This window comes from Anas platyrhynchos, chromosome 7 (genome assembly GCF_047663525.1).
Source record: "Anas platyrhynchos isolate ZD024472 breed Pekin duck chromosome 7, IASCAAS_PekinDuck_T2T, whole genome shotgun sequence".
NCBI lineage: Eukaryota > Metazoa > Chordata > Aves > Anseriformes > Anatidae > Anas > Anas platyrhynchos.
Genome location: NC_092593.1, coordinates 33,707,066 through 33,724,916, shown reverse-complemented (window position 1 = coordinate 33,724,916; position 17,851 = coordinate 33,707,066). Strand labels below are relative to the sequence as shown.

Below are 17,851 nucleotides of genomic sequence, written 5' to 3'. Positions count from 1 at the left end.
CTTTCGGGTGGCTAGGGGCGGCGAAGCAGCGCTCATTAGGAACTCTGCAGAACGCTCTGCACTGCCCTGAGGTGCGCCTTGGAGCTGTAACAAACGCTGCCTCACGGCCCTGCCACCAAACCCCACGCCAGGCGAGCTCGGGGGGCGGGCAGGGGGCGCCTCTCCCCGGCCTCGCAGCGCCGCCGCCGCCGGGCCGCAGGGGGCGGCCGAGAGCGGCACCGCGTGACGAGAGAGGCAGCGAGCGAGGCCGGGGAGAGGAGGAGGAGGAGGAGGAGGAGGGAGAGGAGGAAGAGGAGGAAGAGGAAGAGGAGGAGGCGGCGGCAGCAGCAGCGCCGGGCCGGCGGCCGCGCCACGGCGGGGCTGGGAGCGGTGTCGGCGCTGCGGGCAGGGGCAGAGCAGCAGCAGCAGGACCAGGACCAGCAGCAGCAGCAGCAGCAGCGATGTCGCGCTCGGTGCTGCAGCCGAGCCAGCAGAAGCTGGCGGAGAAGCTGACCATCCTCAACGACCGGGGCGTCGGCATGCTCACCCGCCTCTACAACATCAAGAAGGTGCGGGGGGCCCCGCCGGGGGGGAGGAGGGGGCGAGGGGAAGGAGGACGAGGACGAGGAGGAGGAAGAAGAGGATGAGGAAGGAGGAGGAGGAGGGGGCGGCGGCGCGGCCTAGCCTGGGGCAGGGCAGGGCGGGGAGGGGAGGCGAGGCCAGGGCGCGGTGCCCGGCGCTGGGCAGCCCCGGAGCGCAGGGCCCGGAGCCCCCCAGGCGGCGGCGCGGGGCCTAGGCCCGGCCCCGGGCCCGTGGCGGCGGCGGCTGCGGCGGGCGGGGGCTGCGGGGGGGCTCCGCGGGGGCAGCGCCGCGGGTGCGGAGTGAGGAGAGTGCGGCCCCGCCGGGGGGGGCGAAGGAAACTCCAGAGCCAAATCGACCTCGGGGCAGGCCCTGAGCTGCCCCCCGGCCTGGGGAGCCCCAAGCAGCGGGATGGTCAGACTCCAGCTGGTGTTGCCATGAGAAGAAGTAGGGTTGTGCTGTTCCCAAGTCAGCGCTAACCCAAAGCGATCCCTTCAGTTTGGGGCGCTGAGGTGTTCCTGCAGGTCTGCGCTGGCATAAATCAGCTGTTCCCAGTAAAATATTGCGAACTGATACCCTCCAGAAATAGAAATGAGGTTCCTCGTAGCTTGCAGTTTTTCATGTTGGACGACTGCAGCGACTTATTAATGGTAACGATTCCCTATTCATGGGGAGAAACATCAAAATGTTGAAGGCACTTATGTGTGTATTTGTTGTGCTCCAAGAGAAATGTCAGCTGAAAAAAAAGCCCAGCCCAGTGGAATTTTGCCTGAGCGAGGCCTTCGGCCGGCGTGGCTGTGCTTTGTGGGAAGAAGGCTGGAAAAGAGGCAGGAGGCGGCAGACCCTGTGACATATAGCTGTGTTTTGAAAACTGTAAGTGCAGGCTCTGTCTGATTACTGGTTTGGGAGCGCTTACGGTGCCTGGTCCAGTGCCCACAGGCAGGTTTCCGCTGCCATGTTTGGCTGACGGAGCCCTGCGCAGGTTTGTCCATATGGAAGCTCTGCCAGTGTCGGTGAAGTGATGCGAGTGGAAGGGCTCTCAGTGTGGGAGCGTCAGCACTGGAGGTGACAGCAGTTTTTCCTGCAAATGCCGTGAACCGAGTCCAAAACTGTTTGGGTCTTGCATACGCAGATGGGAGGCACGTCCAAGCAGCTCAGTTACTGCGGGATGTACAGCTTGGCAAATCTGGAGCTGCCCCACGTACAGCACTGCGTATTCAAATGGTGGTTTGAGATCCAAGTAGTTATTTTCTTGAGCTGCAGTAAACACTGCATGACAGTGCTAGCTGGCTGGCTCTAGTGGTGAGACCTAGAAGTCTTGAGATTGGTAATTGTTTTATTTCTTGGGAGACCAGCTTCAGCATAGCTGGCTTCCTGCAGCACTTTCTTCTTTTCCTCTTTTTTTCCCCACTTTTACCCTTTTTGAAAGCACTTGATTTCAAAACTGCTGGTTGAGGTTTCCGTAGCTTTCTCCACAGAAGACAATATCGAAACTCAAGTTAGTAGAGAACTACACAATATGCGGTATTGCGGTTAAAGGAAATGGTTAAGACTCTTTTTAGTAAGAGGAAGTGAGAGGTGAAGCCTTACAGATTGCTGTAGATGCTGTCTAGGGAGCAGAGATTTTAAAGGGTTGTGAATTTTCTTGAATGCTGGAAAATTTTTCTTCCCGGGGAATTACAGAAATTGTTAAAAGCAGTTAGAAACTTGATATTTATACTTACTTTTCCTATAAACAATTCAAATCTCATTTTGCTTATAACTGTTGATTGCTCATCGTTTCCTGTTTGCTGACCTCCTGTGCTGTTGTTGTCTTCTGAAATAGTTCAGTTTGTTTTTAAGACAGAGTATCTGAAGGCATGACTTTCTGCCTCTTTGAGAGTGGCATGGAAAATATGAGATGTAGAGTTGCTGAAGTAATAGTGGATGATGAGGCTAAATTCCTGCTTGACCTGCATGGAGGTGGATTTTTTTATTTTTTTTTTAAGGATGACACTTTGCTGGTTGCTTTCCGCTGTCTTTAGCTGCCCTTTGTACTGGGACCAGTATTGGTCCTGAATTTGAAAATGGTGTTTTTGCAATTACTCTCCTGTTTTGTTCCTTCCGTTCTTAAAGTACATGAAATCTTCATTTATACAGGCTAACAGTTGTATTATCACTCTTGCTGTTGAGCCCTCAACTAAATGCCTGTAAATCACACTCCGTTGTTTTTTGTGCCATCCTGCCTTGGGTGAAGCTTGAATTTTGTTGTTACCTGTCAGAGCAGACAGACCATGTTGGTAGGCTTTGTGTAACGCTGCCAGTACTGTGAAGTGAGTGTGTTGTTCAAGAGTGGTTGCAGAGAAATAATCTTATTTTCTATGAGTCAGGGTTTGCTTGTTTATAAACTATGTGGATAACAGAAAGGATTTGCAGTAAGAGATTTCGTGTTAAAATACCTGAGCCACATACTTAGAGCAAATCAAGAGAGCATGATTGTGATGAATGTCAGCAGGATGTCACGCTACTTTGAACTGTTCAGGATAAAAGTTATGGTTTTGAATTATTTACAGTATATGTTAATCAAAAATGATGAGTCTGTTACTTAGTGTTAATTGCTTTGCTAGCAGTGTTGTTCTGTTATTTATAATACAGGTTTTAACTTTTGTGCAATTTTTTTTCTTAAAAAGTCATTAGTACAAGATTCACAACTCTCACGATCACATAGTATCTGCAAAATGGGACTCTACAACAGACTCCTAAATACAAACTGCAAAACCAAACCTAAATAACAGGTACAGAAGAGAAAAAAAATTTGCAAGGGCTTGAATTGCCCTTATCTTTACCATTCTAAACCAAAACGTAGTAGAAAAGCCTCTTAAGTGATGGGCAGAGCATGGAGAAATTTCCAGTCTGCAGAGCTCTTAAGTCCAGAAGGGTGTAGGGCTAGATCACTTTTTTGACACCGGGCTCTGTGTGGGAGTGCAGAGCTTGGAGTTTAAAGGCGAAGCTCACTGACAGTCTTGTTCTGGACCGTGGGGTTGGTATTGGAAGGAACGGATTGTCTTCAGGCTTCAGGAAGTGACTTGGGTGGGGCAGTGTTGTTCTTAGTGCGACAGATACTGGCGGTTCCTTGGAGGTTGAGATGGCGGCGTGTGTTGGTCCAATTGCATCTGTAATCGTAGAGGAATGGTCCTGCCCGGCTGATAGTACGAGGAGAAAGCCTCAAGCATGATCGATCCTGGTGAAGCAAAAAAGCTAATTGCTTTGGTCAGGAAGCAAAAACAAACTGGTGGTATCATGTCACAGGTTTTTTTCAGATGTAAAATTAAGTCTCTCCTATGACGAACAGGCTGAACAGCCCCAGGTCTCTCAGCGTAAGAAGAGAATGCTCCATGGAGACCTCACTGCAGCTTTTCAATACTTAAGGGGGTTATAAAGAAGATGGAGAACAACTTTCTGCTCGTTCAGATAATGACAGGACAAGGGAGAATGGTTTTACAGTAAAAGAGGGGAGATTTAGATTAGAGTTTAGGAGGAAATTCTTCGCTTGGAGCATGGTGAGGCCCTGGCACAGGCTGCCCAGTAAAGCCGTGGATGCCTCATTCCTGGAGGTATTCAAGGCCAGGTTAGATGAGGCCCTGAGCAACCTGACCTAGTTGGTGGCATCCTGCGCATGGCAGGGAGTTGGAACCAGATGGGCTTTAAGGTCCCTTTCAGCCTGAGCCATTCTAGGATTTCATAAGGAAGCAATGATGCTTCTTAATACACTACAAAAATACCTAATTGACTTTTATCTCAAATATACAGAAAGAAATCCAGAGGGGCTTATCCTCTTGCATCACTGATAGATGCCCCCAGTCACCTCGCATTCTTTCTTTGTTTAGGAATATGAATGTTGCCTGCCCACCGTCCCCCCCAGCTGCTGTTCATTTGCCCTGCATTGTGCTGACACAAAAGCAAATCCAGTTGTAGTTGCAGGAGATTTTTAAGATGGTCTGCAGAGGAGATGCAGCTGACACTTCTTAACAATTTCTGTTCTAGAGTCCAAATGGACCAGACATGCCCATTGTGTTGTTTTCATTTTTAGAGTCGTACTTGATAAATCACATTTAAGGGAAGTTTTGTGGCAGTGAAACTCCTCTTAATTTTTTTTCTTTGCATCTCACCTGCCCTGTAGTTGATTAATAGACCCAAGTGCTTATTGAAACAGGTGCTACGAACAGAAGAAGATACGAGTTTATCATGTACAGACAGTGCCAAACCAACTGTATTTCTTTCATCGGTGAGGTGACAGGTTGCTCCAGTAAGGACAACTGGGTAGGTATTTTACACATTGACCTTAGCGAGGCTGCTGACATTACCTCATCTGATTGTTCGCAAGAACAATCTAAGGAAACAGAGCCCGGGTGAAATCGGAATAATGAAAGCAGACAGGCAACCATTTTAGGGAGTGGTTGCGGAGATCCCCTCGTCGGACTGCAGTCCAGCAGGCCTCACTGGGCTGTCCCCTAGCTCTGCTCCAGCCAGGCTCTGCATTAACAGCCTAGGTGATGAAGCCAGCCTGCTCATTATCTTTGCAGGTAGGAAACTGGCAGGAGCTGCAGAAATAATGAAAAATGTAATTAGAATTCAGTTCCAGCCTACCAAATCATAGGTATGCTCTAATGAATTTTGGAGGTGGCTGAGCAAGTGTGATTGTAACTTATTTTGTGCTTACTGAAATGTAAAATGGAAGATGAGGAGTAATGAGGCAGCAAGCCTGCAGAAAATAGTTGGGAGAAGTTCGGGTAAACTTCAGCCAAGTAGGCTGAATTGCAAAAAATAAGGGGAGATTCTGGAAATGTATGAGTAGGTATGTGGCATGCATGGAGACTCATCTGAAAAGTATGTGATTCAACACGCTCTGAAGTATGTGATTCAACATGCTCTTTCAGAGCGATGTGGACAAAATGCAGGAAGTACAAAGAAGAGTGAGGATGACCAGAGATGCAGACAATCTGATTCCTTAAAAAACAAACAAACAAAAACGGGGAATTTTTTTGAAAATAATTAAAAATGATTTTGAAAATGATCATGATTACTGCAGATTTTTAGGTACTTAACACTTCTGGAAGGAGAAGGGAAATAACCTGTCCAAGTCAGTTCTCTCAGTGAAGTTGTCTGGATTAAATTGTAGCAAGAAAAGTGCAGATTACATTTTAGAACTTCCTGATGATCAAGTTAGTTAAATAATGGCCAAGGCTGTCTGAGGATGTTTTGGAATACAGTCCATTGGAGACCTGTAAGTAAAGATGTAGCAGGTATCTCCCAGGAGCAACAGAGATACAGCTGCTTTGGAACAGGAAAGTAGGGTAGGCAATTTTTTGAGGTCTCATCTAGCCTGGTTTCTTCTGGCTTCATGTGAGCCAGTGGGTTGGATCTTTGACTACAGAGATACCGGGATTCAAATTGAAGTATATGCTGTGGGGTGAAAGTGCAGTATCCTTCAAACTATGAACCTTTGTGTGTGAAAATGAAAGAGCCATTACATTTATAATAACTTTGAGCCATGTTTTGGATAAGTTCAAGGCCCATATATATGTCCTGAAATGAGGTAAGCGGAGCCTTTCCCCTGTATTCCAGATCCTAGTTGGATCATGGGAACAGCACAGACAAAATGTACAGAATAGGTTCTCATTTTGTATGAGCACCGTTTATGTAACTGCAAACGCCAGGAACTGAATTTACTTGGTACAAGATTACCCAAGTGATACTAGATCAGGACAGTTAAGTTTTAGCCATCAAAATAAACTATAATAATTTGTCTCTGTGTGACCAGTTAATTTTCGCATCTTCTTTCATAGCTGTTAAAAGGGACAAGGCTTCATTCACAAGGCTTATCTGGGACAAGCCTGTGTATTATTAAACTCAGGCTTCCACAAAACCTAAAATACAACAAAGTGTCTGTGGCAGGATTCATCAGCAATGTTAAAGCAAACGTAGTGTGAACTGTTTCCTAATGTGTTCAGCATTCAAAGCAGCTCTTCATCGATTATTCACCTCTCTGTGCTCAATAGTTTGGCTTTTTCAAAATTAGAGATTGTCGGGTGGTAATCTCATTACTTTTAACTGCATGACAGAAATAGAGAATAAATAATATGTCCCAGCTTGCAGAAACAACGTTTTTTGATGAACCCGTCTCTGAATACTTCTTTGCCATGTGTTAGTACAATTTTGTAGGATGCAGGGCCACAAACCAGGCATTCAAGCTTACAGATAAATTTTAGGGTAAAGTCTTTAATGTCAGCAGCTAGTACAAGGGGAGAATGGTTTTACTGCACATGCCTTTCCTGTGTGTCAAGGGAATGTGCTGTAGTAAGCTGTAAATGGTTCACATGGGAGTTTTTCCTTTTTTAATGCTAGAAATCTTAGTGTATTTCTGTTTTCTAATGAAAGTTATTAGCTTGGGGATGGGAGGCTGTCTTTTTTTCTTGCTGTCACAGAAATTCCATCTATTTGCTGGTAAAATTTGCCGTGTTTTTTAATGCAGATTCACTCATAAATGGAAATTGATGGTGGGGTGATTTGCTGACTAAGATTGCTTCGGTGTCTGTTGCCACCAGGGGAAAGAACTGTGCTCAGGAGTATTCTACCTCAAGTCTGCAGTTACAGGAAAATCGAGTTCTCCTAAAGTAACAAAACCATGTTCAACTGCTGCAAAATACAACTTGTTCTATGATTGTCTTCTGATGCTGACAGCTTACAAATACCAATTCAAATGATAGCTCTTTGCTGCCCTGTTTTGTTTTTTTCTTTTTTTTTTTTTTTTTTGCAACAACCCCGCTAATTATTTGGAATAGATTGGCCTTAGCACTAAAAAGAAAGGTATAAAAGTGATTTGCACATGACAGGAGCTTAGGCTTTTTTTATTCACAATGTAACTCAGGTGTGTCTCCTATGCTCTTATGTGAGCACATGTCACAGGTCGATGCAAAAAAGGCAGGAACAAAGCTCATTTTTTTTGCAATGCAATTTTGTACCCGTACGCTGTGCCATGCCACTGGCTTTGGCCGATTGCCTGAACGTAAGCCTAATTTGTGTGATACCAGCTTGCTTTGTATAGGAATTTTATTGCTGGATCTTTTATCATCCTTGTCCAGCATCCTCTGTCCTCAACAAGGAAGTGAAATGTTGGGCTTTGCTTTTTGCAGTGGTAACTCTAACTCTATTGGGGCAAAAGATCTCCTTGGGATGCCTCTTAAAGTAGGTGTGCTGTGGTCTATGGGTAGCTGTACTGGATTCTGGGCCATTCTTTAGGGACTGCTTACCTTAAATGGAGAACTTAGGCATGTTTTTGTTGGTGGGTGCTTCCTTGTAGGGTGCCTCTTAGAGAGGGCCACCTAGAAAGTGAAGCTTTGTGGTGGTCTTCGTTTTCCAAGTGACAGTTGCATAGAAGAACCCAAATAGCCCCAGTGTTGTTTAATAATAATAATACCTTGCATTCCTGAGAGAGGAAAATGCTACTTTAGTTCATAAGGCATGGCACAGAGGAACAGTTCTAAACACTTGATAGGATTTTGTCCACCTTGTCTGGAACGATGAGCTGTGCATATGATGGCAAAGAAATAGTCTGCGTAATGAATCCCCTTGTGTTAGAAATTACGGTGGTGTTGTAAGTGTTGGATGCACCGAATTGGATCAAGAAAAGATTGGTTCAGAGCTGGTCATAGTAGGGTACCGTTCTCAAGTGCTATGGAAAGAAATGATGGCTAATTTGATAGAAATCAAGTGTCTGAGTACTTTTTTAAAAAAATAAATTAAAATAAATATGTAGATCAGTCTTAATGGTAGCTTTGCATTGTCTTTTTTTTTTTTTTTTTTTTTTTTTTACTGTAACTGCTTGGCAGCTGTTGAATAATGTACAAAAGGATTTGGAGATGGCTGCGGGGAGATTCTGAGCGTGCAGTATTTCGGGCCTGAAGGGGCTGGAATCCCATAGCTTTTGGGAGCTGTGAGCCATGAATGTTGCACCACCAAGACCATCTCAACTCCTGGATTTCTTTTTAATGCTCAGACATGTAGCCATTCTGTTGCTTTTAAAAAAGATAAGAAATGGAAAAAAAAGATTATTGCAGCCCACGTGTGGGAAGAAGTGATTTCTGAGGCTGACTGAGAATGAGCGTTGAGTGTCGGTGCAGTATTCCTGTTGTACTGCTGGAGATCTGCGTGTGGCAAAGTGATTTTTGTGTGTCATACCACAGCGTGCCTGCCTATTGCAATATTGACAAGGGGTTTGTATTAATAAAAGCAAAAACCACCTTTCTTATCTGCATTCTACCCACGACCACTGCCCTCAATGTCTTTATTCTTTCGACAGCGCAAATCTGTGGTTAGGCGCCTTACCACGCTTCCATGCTTGTGCAGAAAAGTCCGTCCTCTAGGACAGGGGATTGCCTTTTCATGCCCTTCTGCCTTCTGGAGTGAACTGTCCTGAACATGGGCCTTGTAGGTCTGTAAGCAGTTTAGGAAAGGTTTGGCTTATACAGACTTGACAAGCCATATTGAATGCAGGTAACAGCATGGATGGAAAATGTATGGATGAAAGAAAGCTGGTAATCAAAGAAGTAAACAGAGGTGTTAGAAGTGGGCTGAGCTGCTGGGACAGCCCGCGTGGGTAGGCTCGCCCAGCTTCCTGCAGGTGCAGCTTGGGCAAACAGGCTTCTTTCTGCTCTGTGGGTTAATCTTGCATATCTGAGTACTGGAGGAAGAGCTACGGTTGCTCTAAGTGTGATGCTAGCAAACACACGATGGAAAGGGAAAAAAGCTGTCTCACATATTCGGATGTATTTAGGGGGTTGCCACTTAGGCTCTGGATAATATTCGTCATTACAAAGAACCGAGTTCCTGAAACCTTGTTGAGGATGTTGGGTGTCAGTATTTTCAGATACTTGTTTCCGTGTGAATAATCTGCATGCAAGGGCCTGGACAGGATGTCATTTCTAGAATAGTGAACCTTTGATTTATAGGAGGAAAGCACATCTGTTGCTAGGAAGGAATAAGAAATAGTGTATGTAGAAGTAATGTTGGAATTCTGGCTGAAAAGTTTAGGAAGTCAGCGATGGCAAGATGAACATTTTTCATCTCCTGTATGAGAGCAAGCACATTCAAATGGGAACGCAGGTATATGTTGTCTGCTAAGCTCTTTTCTTAGTTCGTAATACTTCTTTTGGCAGAGAGAGTTGCATAGTGTGTGGCAAAGCTGGTAAATTGCATTCATCTGACACAGCTTTTGAGAAACCCATGACGTCTAATTAATTAAGACTTTATTGAAGAGCGAGTTGTTTAATTTTTGCAACCTATTTATAGTATAATCTTTACTTTAGAAACTGTGTCAAGACTTTAAAGCGTGTATAGAAAAGTCCCGTGGCACACGTTGTTTGCTCTTGTAAGAACGTGGGAGCAACTATTTCATATCTAGTCAATGATGAACATTGCTGAATTTGTTACAAATTCCTCTTGGAGTGTTATGGATGTAACTTCTAACAAAATTTAGTGTTTTTGGCGGGAAAAAAATAGCAAATGTGAGAATTTGGGTATTAGAGTAGAACATTAGTATATATTTTAATGGTCATGTACTGCAGGCAGGAGTTTTAGAAACTTAAAATAATGACTCTTTTGTTTTTGTTTTTTTTTCTTGGCTACCGTTTCTTTTTCAGGTATGTAAAACTTCACTGAGTTTCTCTCCTTTTTCCCCCTGTAGATGCATGTGATGTTTAACTCCTTTTTTCTCTCCCTACCTGAACTTAAGTTTGGAAGTACTGTTAGCAGTTACATGTTTCAGCATATACTCAGAGCTTTGTGCAATAGTAACTAATAAGTACATGTAAATGTGTTTGTGAGTACCAAAATAATCGCTATCCAGTAGAAAGTGTGCAGTCTATAGTAACAGACGGTCTGAATGTTCTCTCGGATGTAGGTAATAGTGTATTAGTTCACTTAAGTGTAACGTATTTTAGAGTTTAAGAGTCATTTGTTTATATGTAATTTTTCTCTCTTTTTATTACAATGCTTTCCCAGCAAGGACAAGTTTGGAAGGTTTGCAAAGCTTTTCACCTTCCCTTTGCCCGCTTGCCCGCTTTCAGAATCGGTCTCATACTCCATGACTTCTGTCTCTACGGTCTGCAACTCAGCCATAGAAATCGATGTGGAAAGTTTAAATGAGCTGCCATTTGAGTTCACTATGTTGCGTAGAAACGCCTAGCATGTAATTTAGTTTTGCATGAGACACTGAACTTCTTTGCAAATCCCTCTGAGGACTATAAAGCTGAACACACGTTTGAGAGAAAATACAATTTGAGCACCAATTTTGTTAGGTTAATAATGCTGCTTTTAAGTATGTTTCTCCCAACTAAAGCAAACAGCATGGCTTGTTAGGGTAGTTGAGAATAAATAGAGTGTCTGACAGCATGCACTGCAGCTGGCAAAAGTAGGTTCTTCATCAGTTGCTTGTTCACTGAACCTGTTCTTCGGATAGGTCCGTGTAGGCTCTTTAAAAGACTTGACATTTAGTTGTGACTTCTGTTCAAATCGAAATTTAATGAAATTTCTCGAGTGCTGCTTTTAAAGCACAGCTTATGCTTCTGTAGGAATAAAGGGAATGAGCAAAACATTAGTTCCTACTTTAAGGAAATAGGGCATTTTAGGCAACTACCGGTGGTTTTATTATGGGATGGAAAGCTCTCTTGCAGTTAACAATTTAAAGAAAAATTAAATGCAGACTGGTGGTGGGGCTTTTTAGTTCTGTTTCACAAAGGATAGTCCTCCACAGATGATGAAATGATTGAATTTTCTAACAGTTTATTAACTCCAGATGAATGAATACAACACTACCTCAAACCAGGAATAGCAGTAAAAAGAAAACGTTTTTTTTTCTTTCTTTTAGGATTGAGTTTTTTTCCCTCACTGCTGTTCTGCACTAACTGCTTTGATACTTCCATGCATCTTTTTCAGTAGAAGAGCATCTCTGTACTGTTTCCCATTGCATATTTCAGCTGTGACAGTCCCTGCACTTTGCCTCTCATTATCACCTGCTCACTTAAAACAGAACAAAACAAAATCTTTCTAGTTTGTCTTCAGATTTGCAACTATCACTTTACTTCAGATGGATGATTGTGTATTTTTACTTCATTTTGTATTGTATTTTCTTATAGGCATGTGGTGACCCCAAAGCCAAACCATCCTATCTTATTGACAAAAACCTGGAATCTGCTGTCAAATTCATAGTCAGGAAGTTTCCAGCAGTAGAAACACGCAACAACAATGTAAGTAACTAAATGGCTATACAAATCCTATTCTTTTTGGTACTGTTCAACATATGTTGCTTGGATCTTAGAGGTTTTGTGTGTTCTTTGAAAACATCTGACACCGACAGTCATACTTGGAATACAGTTGTTGATTCAGATGCCCAACAGTTGCTGATTTGGATGTCTGACAAGATACTATAGAATGAATTAACTCCAAAGTTAGAATATAATACTGTAATTCTGTCGTCTTTTTGATTAGGGTTTTCTTTTTACTTATTCTTTGTTCAGTTCCAAAGAATTATCAATGGGAAATAATCCTACACAAAAATCTAAATTTATGTCCTGCCTTACTTTGATAGCAGAAATTGTTGGTGACGTTATGATCATGGAAATTGGAAGTTGCATAACATTTTGTGATGAGACCTCACCAGCAGATCAGTAAAAGCCGACTGACTGAAAAATGGGAAAATGTACCACACAGGTGTTCTAGCCTGTGGGGGCAGTCTCCATGGGAATAAAGAATGTAGGAGGAACTTTGCGAAGTACAAAAACACGGATCCCGAGGAAATGTAATTATTTCCTCTCAGATGTGGTGAGTTCAGTTGCAATAGGAAATCATACTTCACCCTTCTGAGTGATCCAGTATTGCTGAATGTGACTTTGTAGTCTTTTGGGGATAAATAAAGTAATTAGACTACAGGTTACAGGTGTCTTCTGGCAGGTGATGAACATTAGTTTCTCTGTTTCAATTCGAAAGCAAAGGGAAAGTTATTTTTTTTTAAACTGCTTATATTTCTTTCAAAAGGTGGAAAGTGGAGGTAGGTGCTGGGGTTTGCATGTTCCCTGCATGCAGTTACTTGCATGTATGCTTGAGACGTTTAGGCTTGCTTTAAGCATTCTGGTTTCTGCAGAATGGTAGTGGTAGCAGCAGTGGGAATAATTAGTTTCTTTTACAATACCTTCTAGAACTCCCATGCAATGTCTCCAGTAATGCCAACACACAAAATCAGAAAAACTCTCCCTTATGGTGGAACTGTTTCATTGACAATGTGCTTTCTCATTTAGAACTTACTTATGTTTTGTACTGTTTAATATTCCTTGTCTTTATAGTGCATATGATTGTGTTGCTAACAAATGCAGCCAGCTCTTTATCAAATTTATGTGAACAGTAAATACTTTAAGCCACATTCTGTAGGTCCTTCAGTGTTCTCTAAACTTCTGTGGCAGACCTATTAAAAACAAAAGGTTATTATGTACATAACTTGTTCAGTGCAATAATGTCTGTGCTCTGAGTGTCTTCCAGTTGTTGACTATGAACTTAGAGCTTAAATTAGGATATTGAAGGATTTGTTACGCTGAAGTTTATGGAAGTTGAGCAAAGCTAATTCGAGGTATTTTAACAGTTCCGTTTTTTAAAATAGGACATGCTCATAATGTTTCCTCGTTGCCTTGCCTTATTTACATGAGGCAGCCATGCCTGTGTTTAAGACAAGCAGCATTATTAAGCAAAGTTATCAGAAGCCTACACTGCATCTTTGAGCACAGTTTAAACCTTGGATTTTGTCTTGCAGCAATAGGAAGCTGGGGGCTTTCCCTCCCTGTGGTCTCAGCAGACAGGAGTTTGCTTTTAAGTTATTTACATGTTTTTCTGTGGAGCATTGTGTCTTCCAAAAGATACCTTTATCCATAAGAGGTACCTACTGAGGCAAAAGCTGTGCCACGTTGCAGGGAAGGTTCACAAGTTTGATGTGAAATAAGCATTTGTTCATAAAGCTTAGTTTCAAAAAGGCATAAGCATCTAGCTCCGAGTCAGGAAGAGGCTGAGCTTCCCTTCTTGCTCTTTGTCTCCTTTCTCCCACTGGCCAAAAACCAGCTCACTACAAATTAGAAAGGCAGACCAGGAAGTTCCTTCAGCAGGGAAACATGCTCAGGGATTGAAAAGGGCAAAAAGTTTATTGGAACAGGGAAGCATCAGTTCATGTTATTGAGGATAATTAGAGGGGAAATAGTTGAGAAATCACAAGCTGTGTCCTTGTAATGAAAACTCCAGGACAGCCTTTCGAGGATGATTTTTGGATTTTCTACATTCAGCTGCAGCAGTTGCCATTGCTTAGCATTGTGCATCTGCACAGTTTGTAATGCCTACTGATACGTCAGTAGGTAATGTTGCCAAACAAACAAGCTTGCATTCAGATAAAGAATCATCAGTGCTTGCTCTTTGGATTTTTTTTTCACCTAATCTTAGCTGTTAGATAGTTTTTCTCACATTCCATCATGTATAGATAGTACTGTGTGTGTCAGAGGTGAAGAACATGTTTTATTGAGGGGTATGAGCAGTCTGCACTGTAATTAAATGGGTGCCTGATCTTGAAATGTGTGCATTTTATTCCTGTGTAACCAGTGGTTCTGTTACATTTACCATGGATAGCTTTTACATTTTTTATTGGTAAAATCCATGGCTTCTGGTTGTGATCCGCCTTCAGTGTTTGGCTTGCTGAGTCAGACTAGACTCATGCCTAACAATCGCTGCAGTAGCTTCAATATTGCAACAAGAGTGAACGTTTGAGCAGTTCAAATAAAAATGAAGCATCCAGTGAATCCTTGCTGACTGGGCTGGAAAATGAAGTGGAGTAGGCTGACTTCCAGAAGATTGATTATAGATAATTGTGGAGCTCGTCAGTTCATAACTCTCTCTCTCTCCTTCTGTCAGAGGGCAGTCCCAGTGATCTTACACTTGGCCTTTATTCTCCAATCACTGTCTTGAGCCATATAACCTTGTAAATGGGTACTTTGAAGACTGAGCTCTTAAATCAACTGTTACGGCTGTGGGCCAGTAAGGTAGCGTTGCTTTACAGCGTATGAAACATGCTATTGTGTAAATAGTGGTCTGAAGGATTGACAAAGAGAAGCTGGAGCACTTGAGTGGTGTTTGAAAAGGAAACCAGATAACAATAAAAAAACCCTGCTTTCTGTCTTTGGGAAATCCTGGTATTTATACTTACTTTAAATTGACTTAAGGTAGTTTTGTTTCCGAGAAGTCTTCTAAACTGGAGAAGCCCTCCCAAAGCTTTGCAGCTCCGCCATTCTGGGTCAAATCAGTGAGCTGGTTGTGTTACAGCTGGCACAGGGAAGTTTATTTGTACTGAATTTCTTCAGTTGGCTTCAGAAGAAAAGTTCCCCAGTAAGGGACGTGGAAGCGGTCTGATGTTTCTCAAGTGTTTTTGGGATGTATCCTCTTACAGGGTGTATGGGCTAAGTGCACACTGCAGACAAATCAGAAGAGAACATCCCAGTCTTCCCAAAAGTGTAGGAGGACGTAAAAATGACTCTTTTCTCAGCCAGTGCTAACATTTAATTACATTGCAAAGCAGGAATAAAGCACTTCACAATCAGGTAGTGGAGATGGAGGGAGAAAAGACGTAGATTTTCTGTAGATTGTGGGTAGGAAGTGAAAATCTGCTGTCTGCATATGTAAAGCTCTGTTTTATGTAATAAAACTAGCCTGCTTTCTGCTTTCCAAAACAGCACATACGGGAAATAGTGAGGATTTCTGCATTTTTTCCTGAACATATGTTGTTCTACTCACATTGCTCCTGAGCAATTTGCCTTCCTATATTTTGAAATGTCTTCTGGTGATGTTGAGCCTTAGTCATTGCTTCACAGCCAGCAGAGCAGTGAGACCTTCCTCCCAAGGAGTGCCTAGTGGGGGGGAATGTCCGTGCTTTCCAGCTCCTGTTAATCTTGATTTGCTAGCAGCTACATTCCCAGTACTGTGCTTATCTCCTCAGATGGGTTTTGTGCTGACTGCCCACTCAGATTTTTGAGATAGGGGAATACCTCCCAGCTGACCAACCCAACTGTATCTGCTGCTTTGTGCCAGTGGGGGCAGGAAATAAGATCAGATGAGAACACAGTGCAAGCGGTGAGACCACTTCTGGCCTGCCTAGGTTAGGGTCTGTCCACGTCAATTAGTTCACTCTGTTTTTATTTACTGTTCCTTGGTGTTTTGGCTTCTTCCTTTTCGATCCCAACAGGTATGCCTGGGCTGCTGGCTGTCCCTTTCCCACTTTGACTTTGGAGTGACCCGGTTGCACAGCCTGTGGGAGAGGTGCTGCGGGCACGGGGTGGCTGCCCTCCTTGGCTGACGCTTACTAGATGACATTAATGCATGCCTTTAGTAAATGTTTTCTTGTGTAATTAAATTGTTTAATTGTGGGCTTTATAACCAACCTTCATATTGATTTCTGATAGGTTCTTCCAATATCTTTCCCATTTCAAAACACTTAATACAAATAAAAAACATTTTTTGAACTTTAATTTTAAAATTACTCCTTTCATGCCCTGCAAGTACAGTGCCAATAAGCAGGTCTTGCTTGCTTGTTTTTAATGAAGATCTTAGTATTGTCGTTTGCACAGTGCTAATGAAGATAATCCTGGAGTAGTTTTTCATCCAAGGGAGTTTGTAGGTCTTGACTTTGCTGCCTTATGTATTAGTAATACTTCTTCATGAAAAAGTAAGCATTTACTTTCCAGGAAATGGTAAGGTATTAACACCTACGGCGGCTGTTTTTTCAAAAGTCAAGCAACTTAAATCCCCCTAGTCAGTAAACTCAAGATCAAATCTATTTCTCCAGCTTTCTGGAGTGCTGGATTTCTTGCCTGGGAGACTTTTTTTTTTTTTTTTCTGACACCTTGTTGTCTAAGCAATTAAAAAACAAGTCCCTCTGTGCCACCAGAAAGCTACCCAGCTTCCTGACCAGGAAGACTAGAACCCTTTCTGGGTAAGAGGATGCTGTGCTCTCCTTGCATGGCTGCTTGTTCAGCTCCTGTGCTGCTCGAGGAACCTGTAGTGCTGGAGGCAGCACAGGGAGATGGGCTTCCCTGAGCTCCTCAAGGTGATCATTTAGCTTACAGGAGATGCCCTGTGTGACTGAAGCAATCCCAGTAACAACTGCTTTCTTTTCAGCTTTGCACTAGCCGTAGTGCTTTCTACTGGTGGTTGTGATGATACTATTTCGGAAGAAACTGTATGTTCTCTGCAACAATTAAAATTGTATCTATATGTTTCCTAAGAATCATTCAAATATGAATTTCTGCTAATCCCTTACTCTGCTACACTCCTACCTTCTGTTTTAGTGTTGTATGCAGCAGTATGGCTGATGTCTTCAATTCTCACATGACTTCACAAGTTAAAGTGGCTTAGGCTTTCACAGAATCGGAGAATATTAGCTAGTAATTTTCAAACTAAGTCTTTTGAAAGTGAACATTTTTATTATTTTTCATTGGCAATCCCAACCAGCTATGTGAAATGTTAACTTCTCTTTATGACAGTTCTTTTTGGTGAACATTTTAGAGTAATTTATTTTCCTTGTAAATTGTAAGCCCTCTTAGCACTGATGTTTGTTCATGGTTTAACCCTTGATTGTGTGTGAATTTGAGATGGAACAGTGTCTAAACACATATTTGTTTTATCACTATTTGCAATAAATCATTGTATTATACTGCTGTAAGTGAAATCAGTCCTTATGAGTCACTTGCCAAGGTAAGCCAAACTTGTAATGTGGCTCTTGTTGCTTAATAGCATATGCAGTACTTGCAAAAGAACAAATGTGTGTAACACTGACACTGTTTGCTTCATCCATTCACATCAAAATCTTATTTTGATTTGATGATTGAGAACTTAACAGCTTGGCCATTAAAAAGAAAGCAACAAAAAAAGCACCACAAGCTCATTAGTACCTAAACACTGTATTAGTTATTCAGTGTTACTGAAATGGCATTTCAAAATTAGTTTTCATGCATTTTGAATGAAGAGTTCCTTCGTGATTTCATGCTATAAATACAAGTATGCCAGTAGCTAGGCTTCTGTCCCGAACGTTTATCTGTACAGCATCATGGCAGAGCACTTTATTCCACAAACAGCACAAACAGTTGGCAGTGACATCAAGACCTGCACCCGTGCTTTGGGTGATGCAGTAATACATACTGAGCTTACCGTAGGAATTACTTAAAAATCGAGGGAATGGGGA

General features: G+C 42.6%; 1 protein-coding gene across 4 annotated transcripts in view; it reads left to right on the top strand.

The window, feature by feature from the left end:
- The first annotated feature begins 254 nt into the window (after positions 1-254).
- The window catches only part of NCKAP1 (NCK associated protein 1), a 59,583-nt gene continuing 41,986 nt past the window's right edge, over positions 255-17,851 (top strand). For 2 of the 4 annotated variants that reach the window (XM_027461412.3, XM_027461409.3), the window contains exons 1-2: positions 256-548; positions 11,730-11,840. In XM_027461412.3, the coding sequence (XP_027317213.1) occupies positions 441-548; positions 11,730-11,840 (219 nt within the window). In that variant the 5' untranslated portion in view covers positions 256-440. Of the gene's footprint in view, positions 549-10,596; positions 10,615-11,729; positions 11,841-17,851 lie in introns of all 4 variants that reach the window. The other 2 variants (XM_027461408.3, XM_027461407.3) reach the window with 2 other exon arrangements.